The 15,059-nt window shown below is 33.5% G+C and overlaps 2 protein-coding genes across 7 annotated transcripts; one reads left to right on the forward strand and one right to left on the reverse strand.

Annotated features, from left to right (window-relative positions):
- Window positions 1-6,380: 6,380 nt before the first annotated feature.
- Window positions 6,381-13,693, forward strand: LOC132064086 (uncharacterized). 6 transcript variants are annotated; one of them, XR_009416498.1, is made up of 8 exons: window positions 6,384-6,623; window positions 6,693-6,752; window positions 11,290-11,402; window positions 11,875-11,943; window positions 12,916-12,967; window positions 13,080-13,221; window positions 13,290-13,340; window positions 13,462-13,693. XR_009416498.1 is itself a non-coding variant. In XM_059456948.1 (7 exons), the coding sequence occupies exons 1-7, from the start codon at window positions 6,399-6,401 to the stop codon at window positions 13,283-13,285; spliced, it is 657 nt and encodes a 218-aa protein (XP_059312931.1). In that variant the 5' UTR covers window positions 6,381-6,398; the 3' UTR covers window positions 13,286-13,457. The 6 variants fall into 6 exon arrangements, 3 of the variants coding, with proteins under 3 accessions (XP_059312931.1, XP_059312933.1, XP_059312932.1); XR_009416496.1 differs by having other exon boundaries at window positions 13,080-13,213; window positions 13,282-13,340; XM_059456948.1 differs by lacking the exon at window positions 13,462-13,693 and having other exon boundaries at window positions 6,381-6,623; window positions 13,080-13,213; window positions 13,282-13,457.
- Window positions 13,694-13,743: 50 nt separating this feature from the next.
- Window positions 13,744-14,716, reverse strand: LOC132064087 (transcription repressor OFP17-like). Its single transcript, XM_059456951.1, has one exon. The coding sequence runs from the start codon at window positions 14,251-14,253 to the stop codon at window positions 13,744-13,746; it is 510 nt and encodes a 169-aa protein (XP_059312934.1). The 5' UTR covers window positions 14,254-14,716.
- Between the last annotated feature and the right edge of the window lie 343 nt (window positions 14,717-15,059).

Genomic DNA, 15,059 nt, shown 5'->3' on the forward strand with positions numbered 1-15,059 from the left:
CAAACTCAGAACAAAAGGATGTACTTGCTCCCTTCGCCAGCCATTACCGCTCATCCACCACTTTGTATGTTGAAATCCTATCTTTGTCTTTCTCGGCTATCTTTTGCGTGTTATTCCTTACGCCCTGAGAAAGAACCTCCACTTGGATTCATTTCAAGTCTCAAGTTCTTATTTATAATTCTCGTGTATGAAGTTTGAACGAGAGCTTTGATGCAATTCAAATTGAGAAGCAATAGTGACCGCATAATAAATGTCCGGAGGACAGAACAAAATCTTGAATTCCCGAGTTTCCTTGCGGCACCCCTTATTGTGGGAGCTTCTGAAACCGCCATGACAACAAATTGCGGGGGTTCTTGACCCTTGCAATATGAAAAAGTAACCCCCCGCTATTTTTTGTAATGAATATGAATCAATTTTCATTTAATGTTTTTTTTTTTTTTTAGTGGTGCATCCATATTAAAAAAAAAAAAAAAAAAGCAGCTTAAATCCGCTTATGTTTCTCCCTATTCAATTGGGAGCTTGTATCCAAAAATGAAATAAATTATGGACAAAGGACAATATGTGATAAACAATATGTGAAATAGGAAGTGCAAATAATATTACAATAAGCTGGGCAAATTAAAATAGTTTTTTTCTTTTGAGTGTATCGTGAATTCGTCATCGTGTAACTTACGACAATTATTAATAATATTTTGCTTTGTGCAAATTTATTTGAGTCCTTTGTTTCTTTATTCTCCTCGATAGCTTATCCTTTATACAATTTTATTTTAACTATTTATCGTTAATATTATAATGATTTTCTGGTAACATGGTTTTTATTGGGTTTTCTCTTCTTTTGCCTTTAGGTCAAGATTTATCTTGCTGCCCTACGTATTTTCACAAGCACCTTTCGTGGCTAACAACAATGCAGCTCCATAGATATCTTTTCTCTAATGTGCACTTTTCTTACAGATAGTCTCTGATCTTAATTGTACCATTTCTTTTGTCAGATTGATTGTACTAAGTATATTCGAGCCAAGCTAGAAATTAACACTTCTTCAATACCAACATTGAACAAGTGCTATTTATTCTTTCTATTTTTCTTGTAGTAGGTGGACATGATCCGGTTGAGATTTGAAAAAAAAAAAAAATAGAAGTTGAAATTGAAATTAAAAATGTGTTTAAACATAAAACTAAATTTGAAATTTCTGAGTGAAACTTGAAAACTCCTAAAAATTATTTTTCAAACTTAAAATTCCATGTATCAAGTTTCAAGTTGAAATAATAGTCCAATTTAAGAAACATACAATTATTTGATAACTCTAATCTCTATATATTATTTCAAATTTTGGGACCAAAATCTATGGACAGAGAGGGTCGTTACATTGAACAAGTGCAATCATCAAAATACATCTTCATGTACACTCTTATCACCGAATCATAGTATTTAATTAATGCAATCCGCACTCAGATATTTAAAAATTATTTTATCGACATGTGATCTCGCCAACAGGTAATGGCAACTGCGCAACGAATGACTCCCAATTATTTTTTCCATTTGGACTTCTAGTTTGTTTTGGAAAAAATATGCGAAGCCCAAATAAACTAAAAGTAAAATGTGCAAAGTTTAATGAGAAAATTATTGTGACATCCCAGCTTAGGAAAAAAGTCCCACATCGGCATAACACAGGAGAGGTGCTAGGTATATAAGTAATCATGCCTTACCTCCTAGTGACGCGTTTTAAAGCCGTGCGGGCCTAGGCCCAAAGCGGACAATATCACTAGTGGGTTGGGCTATTACAGATGGTATCAGAGCCACTCCTGTGTCAGCCTTGTCGATGGTGGGCCAGAGTTCAACTGAGTTTAGGCAAATCTCGGGTAGGCGGGGCAAACCTCAGTGCTGAGTCTAGAAAAATCCCATGCGGTGGGGCAAACCTCAGCGAGGACGCTGAGTCCATAAGAGGGGGTGTATGTGACACCCCATCTTAGGAAGAAAGTCCCACTTCGTACATGTCATCAACCCCGATCTCTCTTTAACCATTTTCTCTGCTTCATCTCTCTCTTTCTCCTCTCTCCCTCGTCTCTTTCTTTCTCTCCTTTTTCTTTCTCACCATAAGATCAAGTCTCTCTACGTTTTTTTTTTTACTGTCGATGGCCGGAATTCACAACTGACGTTTAAATATTGTACTATATGTTTCTTTTTTTCTATATATATATATATTGGAAGACATCTTAGATACTTGGGCGTTCATCTCTGTTTCTTTTTGGCATATGATTGTTAATTCATATTTGTAGCTATTAACTTCTTCTTCTTTTTTCTTTTTAATTTCAGCGAATAGCGATAAAAGAACATCAATTAATTGAATATTTTTCTGTAGAACGGGAAAACCTTTTCAATTTCACGTAATCATTTACCAATTATTTTAGATCTGGAAATCTATCTTAGGAAATAGATTGATGACAATTGAAATTGGTTCGAACCGATTCAAACAACTCGATAAATTGATGAAGATCACTTGGTTCACCATTAAGATCACTTGGTTCACCATTAATTTTATGTCAAACATAGTTATACATTGTTATTCATGATTATACAAAACATATACATAAGGGTGTATATGAAATGAATAATAATATATACAAGTGCATATACACACCATTTACATCATGTTATACATTGTCATTCGTGATTATACAAAATATATACATAATTCATACATTGCATATACAATGTATATATAATATATAAGGATGTATATGAAATGTATGAATGTGTATATGCACTATTATGTATCATATTATACAGATTTCAAAAATGAAAAATAAAAGAATGAATAGAGATCCATGGTAGCTCGAGAAAGAAGTTAAAAAAATAATATTAAAATAGATTTGGCTTCATTAAACTCGATATAAACATATATTGACTATTCTAGATGTAAAATTTTATTGGGTTATGGACATTGCAAACTGTTTGCTCTGAATGTACATATGTGTAAATATCCCAAGTTTAATTTGATAACCCAGCCCAAAGGCTAACACAAAAAAGATGCTATATTATAGGGAACAACTTTTCACTTTCTTATTAACCTTTCAAACATTTTTTCTAAATTTGTAAGTGCATCTAATGTAAATGTTTTATATTGATCGCCTCCGTTCCCTTGCTTTTTGTTAATATACATTTTTGTATGCAGAACTTCAATCACATCTTGCAAAATAGTAATATGATGAGTCAACATGTCTCTAATTTCCTTATTTCTAGATCCAGTAAAAAAGATTCTCTTCGAGCCAAATTTTGATTAGCCCCAAAGTTCATAACGCCACCAGCAACAAGTTCAGTTCGTCGATCAGTCTCTGTGTCAGCACCATAGACTAATCAAAGTTTGGTGCTGACATAGAGACTGATCAGGGAACTGAACTTGTTTGGGTGACGTTATGAACTTTGAGGCTAATCAAAATTTGTCTCGAAGAGAATTTTTTTTTTTTTACTGGATCTGAAAATAAGAAAATTGCAAACATGTTGACTCATCATATTACTAACCAGGAGGCTCGTACGTTGGCGCATGTGTTCTCATCGATGATCGTCTCCCATTTGTCGGAGGGTGTGGCAGAGCGAAAAAATGGTAAGGCATAGGACGGAGGGAAGGTGGTTGAAAGGCAGTGATTGGGAGGTGGAAAATAAGAGTGTATTATGGTGTTTGCGGATTAGAAAAAAGACATTTGAGACCTGTCTTCTAACTCTTTGGTTAGAAGAAAGGAACTGGAGAAAAAAGTCGAATACTGCTATAGGAAAAACTACTGCAATAGAAAACTTGGGAACTATGTCTACTTTATATAGTGTAAATAATTTCTATATAACTAAAAAGGATTTAATTATTATAGTAAGTTGTTTACCTTACTTTCCAAGTTCCCGAATTATGATTATTTAAATAACATCGTAAGTAATTTAATTTGATATTATAAAAGTATAAGGAAAGAATATGATGAGATTAATAGCCTTCATCAATGATTTTTAAACAAAGATTTCAAATCCGAATCACGAAAAGATTTTTAGTAAAATAGTGTTTTCCCTTTAATATGACCTGAATTGAACCACAATAAAGTGAAAACATGCACTTATATCTTAAATCTAGATACTGCTTTATATAAGTAACTTACGACCTCTGCAAGTGAGTAATTATGAAAACTAGACTTTATTTTAATATTTTTTTAATTAAAAGTATCTTTGACTTAAAATTTATGAGAGAAAACATTTTGAGCTAATTGTACATTTTTTTATACACAACGAAATATTTAAACCGATTTTTTGGTAATGAAAATTCTCAATTTCTCATCTTCATTGATTAAACAAATAATTCTAATGAAAATATTTTATTTGCGATTTAAATATTTAATCAATTATAGATTCCGTTTATATGCATAACGTGAAAATATATTTTATCCAATAAAGTTATAAAAGCATTATTACATCAATTTACTCAAGTCTTTCACAGATCACTTAACTAGTATTAAAACTCTCCTAATTTTATGCTCTGTCAAGAAATTATACATGAGAAGAAGGAAAAGAGAAACATGAGCCTTACTAATTTTATTTATTTATTTTTATTTTCACTTTAATTTCTTAGCATCCAGTCTCCAAAACTGAAGGTTGTTACACAGTTTCATATTGTATTACTCCTATATTGTGTTGTTAATTATTATGAGGTATATTCGTGCATTTCATTCAGATGAGTTGAACAATTCATCTGATTGTTTACATTTGGCAATTGTCTGCTCCTGGATTAAACATAAGAGCTCAATTGTGTCTTTCTTTGAATTGGTTCATTTGTTAGTGTCCACTTGAATACATTATTTGAATAGATTGTATTTGTTACATAACGTCACATATCAACAAAATAAACTTATAATAATATTAAAAAAATTAAACTATAGTGTAAAGTTATAATTAAAAAAAAAGGTAAAGTAAAAGATAAATTATGATTATTAAATAATAAGTAAGCTCAAAATGAAAAAAGAAAACTTAATGACGCGACCACCAAATTCATCAGTACATAAAATAGTAAGTACTCTTCCTCTGTATCAATTTATGTGATACACTTTCATGTTTAATCTTTCTAAAAAAAGAATGATACATTTTATTATGTAGAAATAATTTAATTTTAAACTTTCCCTTTTACCCTGAATGAAATGATTTACGTACCACACAAATATCTATGACTTGTTTTACACCACAAATTTCAAAATTCTGTCTTTCTTTTTTAAACTCCGTACATAGTCAAACTATAAACACATAAATCGGGACGGAGAGAGTACTTCCATTGTTACATAAGGATATGATATATTAAAGTAAGATCACTAAAGGATGCGGTGCAGCGGATTTCCCTTAACCAGAGGTTTGGGTTCGAGCCTTGAGTATGAAAAATTCTTGGTAGAGAGCACTTTCCTCCAAATGAAGCCTACGTGGCGCGAATCTGCATATAGTTGACAGCTTCAATGCGGATACCGAACACCGAGTGCAAAACCCAAAAAAAAAAAAATGGTTAACAATCAAAATAAATATCACAATACATTTATAATAACAATACAATTATGTTTTTTTTCCCCCACATACAATTGTATTTAAAATTAGAAAAACAGAAAAGGGCCAAATAAACCACCTTACTATTGAAAAAGGGTCAAATATACCCTTCGTAATACTATTGGATCAAATATACCCCTCCTTCATTAAAATTATCCAAGGTGCACATCTTTATCATACGTGGTACTGATATTTAATGAGGTGGATGTCACATAACATTACCACCTCATCACCCTTAACCCATTTTGCTCCTCCCCACTTCCACCACTAAATTCATTATTGTTCTCTCTCAGCTTTAGTCACCATTGAAGAATAATATAGTGCCAATGTTGACAGAGAGGAAGGAAATTTTATAGCCTGTTTGGCCAAGCTTATTTTTTCCCCAAAAGTACTTATTTTTTTTAATAAGTGCTTATTTTAAAAAAAGTGAGGTGTTTGACCAAGCTTTTGAGAGAAAATAAGTTCTTTTGAGGAGTAACAGAAGCAGTTTTTCAGAAGCTAAAAAAATAGCTTTTATCCAAAAATATTTTTTTGAAAAGTACTTTTGAGAAAAATACACTTAGAAGCACTTTTTAAAAGCTTATCCAAACACTAATTGCTGCACTTTTTAAATTAGTTGGCTAAACACAAAATATTTTTAAAAAATATTTTTTTAAAAAATATTTTTTAAAATAAGCTATTTTTATAAGCTTGGCCAAACAGGCTACTTACAGGGCATATATTTATTCTAATAGTATAACGGGTATATTTGAACGGAGGGGCATGTATTACCCTTTTCCAATACGTAAGAAAAATATGGTTAGATTTGTTTCCCTTAATTTTTGGCAGCCGAAATTATCTTAAAATGGCACATCTATTAAGAGCAGCGGTGATGTGGGCGCCGGTAAGTGTGGGTAACGGATTAACTTCAAAAGTAGAGTCAATAAGAGCAGTGGAGGAAATCCCCCCAAATGCAGTACGAAGAAAGATGGATACAACGTGGAGAGGAGGTTTCAGTCTTGGTGTGGATTTGGGCCTTGCTCGAACTGGCCTTGCCCTTAGTAAAGGCTTCAATTTTCGACCCTTAACGGTAACACCCAAATTTCATCCCCCAAACTTTGATACACGTACAAACTGAAACAACTTTGGACTTTTTTAGGTATTGGAGTTGAGAGGACAGAAACTTGAACTTCGAATCATTGATATTGCCCTAAAACAGGTACTCCCCTTTGTTTAACTCTTTATTTCCATTTTAGTTAAACACTCTACCCTCCTCACACCTCAATCACACTGGGTTGTTGTTATTGTTATCGAATACAAGAGTAATTTTGCTAGTTTTAAATATTTAGCTGTTTTTTTTGGCTATAAACTTTGTGCCCAATCAAATACCGCTAAACAAATTGGATTATTTTACTGGCTATGTTGATATTTTCAGACACAGCCTTTTAATGTTGAAAGCAGAAGTTTAAATTTTTATGGCAATTTATCAATTGGGTATTGATAATATGTGTGATTTTCTGAATATGGTTTTGTTTTTCTTTCATTTTACTTTTAGTTAAGAATTAAACTGATATCCCAGCATTTGGAAGTTTTTATGAGTGTGGTTTTGGTGGGAAGTGTTAAGAATTCATCACCAACTTAATGAATATCTAAGATATTTTTTGAAGAATCTAGAACAATTAAGGAGTTGTAGAGAATAGGGAGAAGCACTCTAGAATGATAATTCTAGAGTGATTCTAGAAAAAAATATTTAGGAATATTCTAGAAAAAGTTGTAAATATCTCTCTCACTAGATCATTCCATCTCCACCTATAAATAGAGGTGGTCATTTGAGTTGTAAGCAAGAGAAAGCAAGAAAGTTACAAGTGATAAGTGAGAAGTGTGAGAACTAGTAAGAAATAGTAGAGAGAAACAAAGAGAGTTGCTAGAGTGAGTGCAAGAAAAAAATTAGTGTAAGAAATTGTAAGACCGAAGCTGGTCCTTACTTTGAAATAATAAAATTCAAGTTGTGCCCGACTATTGTGCCCGACGATACTCAAAAGGAAGTTAGGAAGTGGATGAGTTTATAATTGGACTGATATCCCAACATTTTACATTTTAGCTTTTACTAGTATATGTACCTGCGCGATGCGCGGATTGTTTCATATAAAAAAAATATAAGATGTGTGAACTAAAGTAAAGAACCTAAAGCACTTCTTATTGAACAATATTTGCTACAGCAAAATTATTCATGATCTTTAAGACTACAAAATTAATATTTGCGAAAAGCTTGATTTTATCCACTAAAGAAAAACAAATACTAAAGTGTAGAAATTCACCAACAAATCATTTTCACTTCAAACTTCATCCTTCATGTTGAACAGGATTCTAAGTAGTTGCAATTGGATTATTCTTTTCACACCAACTCACATGAACTTGTCTGCTTTCTCTGCCTTGACTATTATTCCAGAAAGTTAACTATCTATCATAAGTAAATTTTCCCATGGATGATCATGGGCGGAGCCACCTTAGGCGAAGGGTGGTTAGGTGCACAACTTTGACGGAAAATTATGCGGTGTACAGAGGTTAAATGTTAGCTATTATGAGTATATGTATTTAATTTTGCACACCCTTAATACAAGTGAAAAAAATTTGCACATCCTTCACCAAATTTCTGGCTCCGCCACTGTGGATGATAGATGTGCATGGTGCAACAATAATTATCAACATGACCAAGCAAACTCTTTACTTACTAAAGAGCAAGCTTACATAAATTATTGAAGAAGCCAATTTAAAAGTTACGTAGGAACAATTACGGACAGCTCTTTTCCCTTACAATTATACTTAAGAATTTTCTTACACAACAAACAGCAGCATCTGGTTATGCACTTCATTATCCCTTCTTTTCATATCAAAGAGTTGGACAAGCATGGATCCCTTCTCTTTTATTTTTGTAATTAGAATGCTTGCCATTGAACATCCTTACTGCAAGGATGTAACTATTATCAACCAAAGTGATAAAAAGAACATGGTTATGCACTTCATGAGAACTGCAGTAATATTGTTGCCTTTCATAGACAGTGGCTGAAAGGGAGAAACTTGTTTCTAGAACGAAGTTTCCCAAGTCTAATTCCAGAATAAGAGAACAAAACTCATTTAAAAAAAAAAATAAATCAGAAAATAGGATATGTACGACAGAGAAGAAAGCTGAGAAAATTCGCACTGGTTATTTTTCTTAATTGGATGTCATAATGTCAATGAATTTTACACAGAAAATACTTTCTCACTCTGTACAACACAAGTTTGTTGTATATAGCTAAGAAAAGTTTATAAAGTTGAGCTATTTGTTTAAGAGTCTTACCAGCAGTCTTTTGAAGTGAAAAGGGACAAAGCTCATATAACACAGGCATCTTAATTTAAAGTTTAAATGTCAGAAAAGATCAGGATTTTCCTTCATTAAGGATTTACTGAAGTTTCTCTAGTGGTTACATGCACGTTGTAGTTATTTTTTCAATACCTGAGGAAGAACTAAAAACAGTTGTGAAAGTTAATTCCGAGTTGCATCACCAACTACATCCTCAACTCCATTAGGAATAACTTTAACATTAGTTTTTAGACCTGCAACTAAAATCCCAAGTCAGAGTTGGTGATATCTTTATGATGAATTCATATAGAAAATAATAACATATGGTAGTTGTGGCATCAGCTGCAATTGCATCTTCCACTATAATTTACCCTTAGGTCTTAATTGGAATCATAGCATTATTTCTGTAGCTAATGAAGAAACACATACACCAAAGAAAAAGAAAAAAGAGAGAGAGAGAGAGAGAGAGAGAAGAGAATAAATCCAAATAGAAAATCAGATCACAGATTGGGGAGGTTATGGAGGACTCAGATTAGGGTAGAAGGCTAGTAGGTAGTCGCAGTTTTGATATATAGTCTATTGTCATTTGATGCTTGCTACTATGTGTTGTTTCTTGTACTTCAATTATCTTATTTATCTGTGGTAGCTACTGCTTCCTTTTCTCAGACTGCTCTATCATGACTTGTTCGCTTTCTTTAGTTTCATTTTCATTTTGCTTTGAACTGCTTGTGCTTATCTGACCTTTTCTTATGTTTTCTCTTGAGCCGAGGGTCTTCCGGAAACAGCCTCCCTATCTTCCGAGATAGGGGTAAGGTCTGCGTACACTTTACCCTCCCCAGACCCCACATTGTGGGATTTCACTGGGTATGTTATTGTTGTTGTAAAGTCAGATCACAAGTAATCGTATATGCAACTGAAATATATTTTAACTTCCTAAATCGATGGTTGTAATCTGATTTCATCATCTAGCATCTAAATTGTCGCTCTACGCAATTATTAAAGTGAAATCCTCAACCAAAATTATTTAAAAGAAAAGATACTTAAAGTTGTGATACTTCTCTTCTGAATACCATGATTTCTATATGTTGTTGGAGTTGCGTGTTCTTCATTTCCTCATTCTTGAAGCCCACTGTTAAGGGATAGAACCAGCCACCTTCCTTCAGATGCATGCAACGCATTTGTTGTTCATGAACATTACTATTGCAAGTAGTTTTCAATTTTGTTAAGGTGATAGTCACAGCTTGGTTTATGCTAAAAGTGATACATTATATCCTACTTTTTTAGTGAAAGCAAAGTTGGACTGACAATATCAAACTGCAGTTGAACCGCATTCAACCAAATTATACACATTTTAAATGAATTTTTTGGACACAATCATAAATAACACACATTGTTCACTAATGTTGTCCAGTAGAAAAAAGTAATGTATGCAAAAACTTTGAGCAAAAAAAGAAGCAACCCAAAAAACTGGTGATTAGAAACAAAAGAAGTATAGCAAAAAATTACTAAAAGAACTTACCAACACAAACGGCTAAGGTGAATACCAGCGGAAGAAGGTGATGAAATATTGAGACTAAGAAAAGAAAATTAATACAGAAATGAAATTGAGAAAGAGGAGAGAAAGAATAAGTGGAGAGAGGAATAAGAATCGTAGAAACCAAAGAAAAGAATGGTAACTGACAATTGGGTCAGTTATCAAATTCTCAACGTGTGGAAACTAAAGAACACGATTAAAACTGTCCTATCTCTCTAAAAAATTAATTTCCTAAATTTTAGCAGTTTTATTTTGAGCAGTGCAGATAGCTTTAATTTTTCACTGAACGTGGTTGGAAGAGGTGAAATCGTGGGCATGGGATACTTATTTAACTGTTTTGCTGAGTAATTTGCTCAATTGTTATTTAACTGTTGCAGTTTTGTAATTTTTTAATTTTATATTGATTTTTGTGGTGATGACACTTGTCATCTTTTCCTTCTTTTGCCTCTCCTATTCTATGTAGATAGATTTTGTATTTTTAATTCCTTATTTTTATGGGGATGACACTTGTCATCATATCCTTGTTTTGCCTCTCCTATTATACATAGATAGATAGGAGATAATATGATTTGTTATGGATCAGTATATGAGTATTAGCTCATGTATTAAAAGTTTTCCTTTCTGAAATTCTTGTCCAATCAAATATGCCAGACAAATTGGAATGTTTAGTTGTCAAGATTAATATTTCCACACAGCTTCATTATGTTTAATGTAGAATGATTTAATTTTTATGGTAATTAATCAGCTGGTTTCAATGTGATTTATCTTGGATATGATTTAGTTATTCTTTCATTTTTTATTTTTATTTTTTTGTTAAGAATTAAATTGATAGTGCAGTAATTGGAGTTTTTCATGAGTGTGGTTTTGTTGGGAAGATAGGAAGTGGATGAGTTTATAATTGGACTGCCTTTGTCAAGTGATGGAAAGGAAACTCCACAATCTAACAAAGTTAGAAGTGTTGCTGGTAGGCTTGCTGTTCGAGCTGCTGAGAGGTACCAATTATTTAGCATTCTCAATCTGTTTTTACCTATCCAATCATCACGAAAAAAAAACAAAATTAAAAAAAAAATACTATTATTGTCATCACCTGTGACCTTATGGAAGTTCTGAAGATTATGCGTCAAGTTGCTTGAAAATGAATATTCAAGAAAATTCTTGTGGGGGTCTGATGGTTGAACTGTCAGAGACATGTTTTTTTATTATGCTTTACTAACCAAAACTGATCTGATAATTACACTCTAGGGCTACTAGTTGACTTACTATTTTCATAAACCTTTGAGCTAGTATGCTTTGGATTTATTTACCAATTTCTTTTTGATAAGTTGGTTTTACAAATTATTGACTCTAAATTCAACTCTGCACTTATCTATAGTTATTCTCTTGTGACATGTTTAAATTCATTTTGAAAGTGGTGAGGGACCTTGCCATGATCTGTGATCTTCTTTATCAATGCTGTCCTTTTAGGGGCTGGAGAGTATATCTGCAGGAAGAGTATGGGACAACAATTGAGGCCATGAGCTACATGGTTGATAGGTAACAGGTTTTCTAAACTTGTCCCTATATTATTACATGTGTTATGAGGAAGCAAGTAATTCTCTTTCATTGTATTTCAATTCGTTCTTATGCAAGTAAATATCTAGGATCACAAGGAGGAATCATGATCTCATTTTGGGAATGAATGAAGTTTGTCTACTTGTCTTGCTAATAAATTGATTGTCAAATGTATAAGAGAAGAGAAGGTATCTTTTAAACAGTCTGTTACTAGAAGTTATCCTAAAGTGGGAGAAACGTCTGTTAGTATTTAGATCTTTTCACCTTTTCACCCATTTGAAGCAAGACAAATTAACTAGTTAGGAGTTGGAATGAAGATCATGCCACGGTCCTTATCCAAAAAAATAAAAATAAATAAATAAATCATGCCACGGTCCTAATCCCAGTAGACAGAAAAAACTATGAGATTCTTTCTCATATGTACTGCTGAGAGGATGCAAGTAATCGATGGAATAGTTGAGGTGTGCAGAAATTAGCTGTAAAAAATGAAAAAGGACAAAAAGAACGCTTAAAGGTTAAACCTTTATGCTAATCTAACGGAAATATCTGTTGGTACTAGATTCACACCCCCTTTTTTATGGTCATTTAACCATTTATAATAAGATACAAATTCTTAGAATGTAAAAGCTTTTTTCTTGGTGACAATATAGGGCCATGATAGCATGCTAGTCCCACGGGGTTGATCAATTAATGCAGAATGAACTTGGATCAATTTATGATTAGATCTAACTTACCTCGGAGCTTGTATCGCCAATACAAGCAAATTCAGAAACATTAGCAACTAGCATGTGCCTTGTATTTGTTTTAATTGGTAACTAAAGTATGTTAGTGAAAGTTTGCACAAATAGGATGCTAGTGTGGTTCATGATGGGGCACATCAGACAAAGATACATATTTTTTGATATCATAATTTTATAAAAATTATTCCAAATGAACAGCATCAACATTTTTTAGGGGCCTCGGAAAATCTGCTCGTGAAGGGAAACAGGACGCCTATGCTGCTGCTGTATGTATTCAGTTCAACTCAGCGTCTTTTTTGTACTTCTCCCTTGCATGTTTTTCACGTAAGACTAAAAATAGACCAGGATTAAGAAATAAGCTTTATTGTATAATTGCAGATGGTGCTTGAGAGATACTTTTTAGAGTCAGGTCGAAGAATCGAGCTAGTGTTACCCAAGCAGTTGGATCTGCAGGAGAGGCTCAAGAAGGGATGTTCCAAGGATGCTGATTATTTTACAGATGAATCTGATTAGTTGATAATTTGCAACCCTTTCAGGAACCCCCAAGGATGCTGATTATTTTACAGATGAATCTGATTAGTTGATAATTTTGCAACCCTTTCAGGAACCCCCAACAACTTCCTAGTTGTAGGAAAGAAGGTTGAATGGATCATTACAGTGATTGTGATAGCTCTAAGCCACTTGAATAGTACTTATACCTTTAGAAGACATGGATGGTTTACCCTGTTATATATTTTAAAAATATCTTGCTCCTGTGAAGGTTGAATGGATCATTACAGTGACTGTGATAGCTCTAAGCCACTTGAATAGTACTTATACCTTTAGAAGACATGGATGGTTTACCCTGTTATATATTTTAAAAATATCTTGCTCCTGTATATAATGTTCGAGAGAAAAGCATTCATGTATCTTTGTCCGAGCAAAATAGGTTGTAAGTGTAAAGACATGAGCTGTGCTCAAACAATAAGATAAAACAATTTCATTGTAAGAGTCTCTTTGGGGGGTTACTGTCGTCCTCGTAGCTGTTGGAAAATAAATCCCTTCATAGCTCTCCATAGAATCTGCACACAAGTTCGATGAAGACGGGGCTTTTGAGATTCTTCCAACAGTATAACAATTCTTCCACATCTGCCAAATCCCTCATTTTCCCCTCTTCCACAACCATCTCCATCAGATAATTCTCAAAGCTCCTGCATGAGTCTTCCACATCATCGTGAACTAACACTTCTTTTTTAATTGCTGCACTCAATCTCACGTAAGCTGGGGTGAGGGGTGATGGAAATGGTGCTCTGTGATGTTCTACTTCTGAGAAACTCTTGAGCTCCATGACTTGGTCCTCCTCTCTCCCTCTTCTTCTTAGCAAACGGAAATCTGACTGAATCTGTGGACCTCGGTTTCTGGGGGTGCTTCTATCAGTCTCATGTACTGAACGTCGAAACTTGAGTCTTCTTATAAAGAGGGGCTTTCTGAGTCTAAACTTGAACAACCGTAGTATTTTCTTGCATGGATTGGAAAGCTTGCATTTTAAGGGACCAAAAGCTTTCACTTTCATTGTTGGAACCTTTATGGTTGGAGAAAGAGTGCGGATAAAGCAAAAAACTTGAAATAATTGTTGGAGGCTTATCTTTCTTTGTGGAGAGTTATGGCCTGTTGTTGATGTTCTGAGAAGAATGTTCGTTTGTTGAAAGGTTGGTGTGGTTGATGGTAGAAGGTACCCCCTTTTCTAAGGTGGCAAATGATGAGTTGTGGGCTACACGTTTCATATTGAACTAAAGGTGGTATGCATGAAAGAAATGTCTTCAACACTCTTGCTACATCTCTCCTATGGTTTTGTTAATAGCTTAACGTCACCTGCTATATTTGGTCGTTTATGAGCTAATAATTGTTTATATTAAAAGATATACCATATGAAATATTGGACCAGCACTTGATGGTGTACCCTGAAGTAAGACATCCAGGACTTCCCAGTATTTGAGGTTGAAAGATGAGTAAATAAAGTGAAAGTAGGACAAATGAGAGTACAATCTGGAGTAGCTGTACAATCTGGAGTAGCTGTTTTTTTTTCGTTTAAAAAAACAAAAACTTGTGAACGAATGAATATGACAAAATCTCAAACGCATCATTAAGGCAACATCAAATGATTAAAAAGATAACAGATTTCAGAAAGTTTGGAGTGGGTGAAATTCCTATAGATTAATAAGTCTACTCATAACGTGCCTATCAAATACCTGGAAAGACTAAACAAATTTACAGCTCTCGATCCGTATGATTGAATCATTAAAAATGAATAAATACGTGATAAGAAATCAACTAGGAAAATAAACTCAAGGCGAGTGAGAGACCAAACGGACATCACGA

The sequence above is a fragment of the Lycium ferocissimum genome, chromosome 7 (genome assembly GCF_029784015.1).
Source record: "Lycium ferocissimum isolate CSIRO_LF1 chromosome 7, AGI_CSIRO_Lferr_CH_V1, whole genome shotgun sequence".
Lineage (NCBI taxonomy): Eukaryota > Viridiplantae > Streptophyta > Magnoliopsida > Solanales > Solanaceae > Lycium > Lycium ferocissimum.

Coding starts and splice junctions, on each gene's coding strand:
- LOC132064086 (XM_059456948.1), top strand. CDS start 6,399: ATGGCACATCTATTAAGAGCAGCGGTGATGTGGGCGCCGGTAAGTGTG. Junction 6,624..6,692: donor TCAATTTTCGACCCTTAACG/GTAACACCCAAA, acceptor GGACTTTTTTAG/GTATTGGAGTTGAGAGGACA. Junction 11,944..12,915: donor ATGAGCTACATGGTTGATAG/GTAACAGGTTTT, acceptor AACATTTTTTAG/GGGCCTCGGAAAATCTGCTC.
- LOC132064087 (XM_059456951.1), bottom strand. CDS start 14,253: ATGAAAGTGAAAGCTTTTGGTCCCTTAAAATGCAAGCTTTCCAATCCA.